This window comes from Pteropus alecto, unplaced genomic scaffold (assembly GCF_000325575.1).
Source record: "Pteropus alecto unplaced genomic scaffold, ASM32557v1 scaffold3, whole genome shotgun sequence".
Lineage (NCBI taxonomy): Eukaryota > Metazoa > Chordata > Mammalia > Chiroptera > Pteropodidae > Pteropus > Pteropus alecto.
The window spans coordinates 12,022,237-12,025,371 of NW_006442484.1; the positions used below are offsets into that span (position 1 = coordinate 12,022,237).

The 3,135-nt window shown below is 45.1% G+C and overlaps 1 protein-coding gene across 3 annotated transcripts in view; it reads right to left on the reverse strand.

Annotated features, from left to right (window-relative positions):
* LYPD1 (LY6/PLAUR domain containing 1) overlaps positions 1-3,135 on the reverse strand; it is a 33,001-nt gene that overhangs the window by 28,762 nt on the left and 1,104 nt on the right. The window contains exons 1-2 of one of the 3 annotated variants that reach the window (XM_025039382.1): positions 2,937-3,083; positions 2,549-2,686 (exon numbers count right to left, since the gene is read on the reverse strand). In XM_025039382.1, the coding sequence (XP_024895150.1) occupies positions 2,549-2,686; positions 2,937-3,009 (211 nt within the window). In that variant the 5' untranslated portion in view covers positions 3,010-3,083. Of the gene's footprint in view, positions 1-2,548; positions 2,687-2,936; positions 3,130-3,135 lie in introns of those variants that run through there. The other 2 variants (XM_015596533.2, XM_006921025.3) reach the window with 2 other exon arrangements.

Genomic DNA, 3,135 nt, shown 5'->3' on the forward strand with positions numbered 1-3,135 from the left:
CCCAGGCACGTGGATGGAATTGGACAGAACTCCCAGGAAGATTCCCATGTGCACTCTTAACTGTGAGTCACTAGGCCCTTTCAGCTCTGACACACAAAAGTTTTCTGAATAATATATGTTACTGATCAAACAAACAAAAAAATCGGATCGGACCATGATTCCTTAGTATCGTTTAACAGGCATTACTTCCTCCAGAGTGGAAAATGTGACCCTGCGGTAGAATTAAATTCTGGGTTCTGGCCTCAGAAACAAGGGACTTAAAAGAGAACTAACAGTTTGCATGAGATACTCCAAGTAAAGAGAAGAGGAAAGAGCCTGAGGCACAGGGGCTACACCAGAAGTCAGCTCTTACTACTGGGATGATTGTTCTACACTGTGGTCACTTAACAAACAATCACTTTAGGCTGGCTCTCCATTGCTGCCAACAAGAGGAAGGTTAATAGTCATTTAAATTGATTGGTCTCAAACAATTACAAGGGGATGAAAATAGAAGTGCTTTCAAGTATCAGCCCCTCTGTACATCGTTCTTTTGACACACGAACATGCATTGGGCTGCTTTCTACTGAATTTAGGCTCAGAAATGCACTGTTTCCTCGTTCACAGAACTCAAAGCCTTCTCCCTCCATAACTGGTTTTTCCTTTGAACTGGTTTCTGTTTCTCAAACTTCACAATTGAGACTGCCTTATTACTTCAGTCTCTGTCTACTCCTTGGCCTATGACATATGGCCAGAGGAACCTGGTTTGGAGACAAGGTGCCCACCTTGACTGAGCTAATAGCAACTTCAGGCCAGGCACTTATGACCATTTTTGCTTAAAGTTTCTGTGAATAAGATAGGTGAGTGGCCTGTTAGGAACCAGGCCACACAGCAGGTAAGTGGGGGCAAGCTATCAAAACTTCATCTGTATTTGCAGCCACTCCAGCTTCACTGCCTCAGCTCCACCTCAGATCATCAGGCATTAGATTCTCATAGGAGCACCAGTCCCTGGTGCCAAAAAGGTTGGGGACCACTGGCCTAGAGGATTCCGAAGAAGTTCCTAATAAAGCCCCATTTTTTTGTGTGTATGTGGCTGTAATCTACTGCCTGGAAGAAAGCTGCAAATGTTCTAAAGTAACAATAAAGTGTTCAGAGTGAGTCTGACTAAAATCATAGCAGTCCCTCTGGTAGGACAGCATGCTTTGGCTCAGGTAAAACGCTCAGGAATGAAACGCAGTAGAAAAGAAAACTTGTCAAAATCATCTATATCAACTTTGACTAAAGAATCATCACTAAGTTTATTTTGTTCTGCCTTTTCAATAGCCAAATCCCATATGACAAAACAATGCATGCTGTTCTTCTTGGGACAGGTTACTCTTGAGCACAATTGTATTTCAGATTTCCCAGAAGAGCAATTTTAGTGAAAAGAATCCACATCTAGGCTGATAAAGACCTGCACAGTACAGCCTTTAAAACCACACACCACATCATTGCAATCATGAACGATCTGCTCCCCCAAACACCGTGGTTAGCCACAAGGCATTTCCAGGCTCTTCTCTGAGAAAAAATCTTTTCCAAGGAGCTGGCTTTAAAACTATAGCCCTTGCTTTAACTTGCCAGTGGGTTAAGGAGGTCAAATAACAGTTTTGGTCCCTTCACCCAGCTCTGTGGACAGTGCAGTTCAGCAACTACAAAGGAGCAGGGCTTTGGTTCATTCAGTAGCATTCACTACATGAGGCTATTTCCCATTTTTTCAATATTCTTAAAATGACAAAGTCTCTGTTTAGAGGTTTGACCCTGGAATTGAAGCTGCAGTTCCACCCATTTCCCCGAAGTTCCAGTTGCACTTTTAGGGGACTTCAATTTCTGATAAAACTATTGGAAGCAGTTGGGAGCTCCACCTCAGTGAGAAGATTCTGGTCAGCAGGTCAGAGTGAATAAGCAGAGTTTGCTCTCACAAGAATCCCTTCCTTCCTTGCGTAATCTCAGGCCCTCTCACCAGCTAGACAGTCAGCCACTAAGCTTGTGGGGCTGGGAAACACATTCCTTTGAAAGATCTTGGCAATTTGTGCCCAGAATTTGATGCATTAGTTCTAAAATTAAATAAAGATCCTGTAGTGTTCTTTAAAGAAATATGGCATGGCTCTATGACAAAACACATTTTTCAAGCTCTGACCTCTGGGAACTTTAACTAGCTTCATATTTCAGGCTGACATTGCTCACAGGCTACTGTCTAGTTGCCCAAGCAGAGCTGGTTATCCATATATTTTCCAGCCTCAGGATCAGCTTTTAGCAAAAGGAGGTGAGGGGAGTAAATAAAAAGAGGAGAGACACTCATTTAAATGCACTTTCCCTCCCGAGTCCTTTGGGGAGAAGCCCTGGTAATTAACTTTAATGAGATTAAAGTAACTTGGAACTCTTCATTTTCCCAGCACTGTAAAAGTAAATCTGCGATAACCAGGGTGTACGCATTAAATCAAAGTCAGTCCCTTTTCCTGTAATTTAATGGCTCTCTCACTCCTACCGTCGGCCCAGGCTAGAGAGGGGAGGAGGAGGGCTGCTGAGCTCTTACCCGCACTTTGCTCCATTACTTCTTTCTGACACATGTCTTGAACGTTCACTGTGCAGTTCACGATGAACTCGGGGGAGGAGCAGTCGTTGTTCAGCTGGAATTCTTCACACTGGTAACACTGGATCTGCAGCGCTAAGCCTGCGGGACAGACGCAGGGGCGTTCAGATTCAGCCCCCAGAGCCCATCCGGGAAATCACGACCCTCCCCCACCCCAGCCAGTCGCAGGGGTGCCTTCGGCTCCGCACTCCTGGGTTTCCGAGCGAGGAGGATGTGGCTGAAGCCAGCAGAGGGCGGCGCCGGCACCCAGGGTCCTGCAAGATAAAGTGGAATTGTGCCCACGACCCCTGGCCCTACTCTCCAGAAACAAAGAGTGGATGCAACACCACACCTGGCCTTTCTCCGCGGAAGTTGAAAGGAGGGGTGTACAACCCCGAGAGCGCAGTAGCTTCAGAGACAAGCATCAGATCCTTTCTACGCCAAAGAATTTGCCTAATTGTTAATTGGTTACAAATTACTTAATTACTATTTTGGCACCATTCGCGATTGCATTCCCAGACGTCTTTTAGTTTAATTTTTGAAGTCGGCAT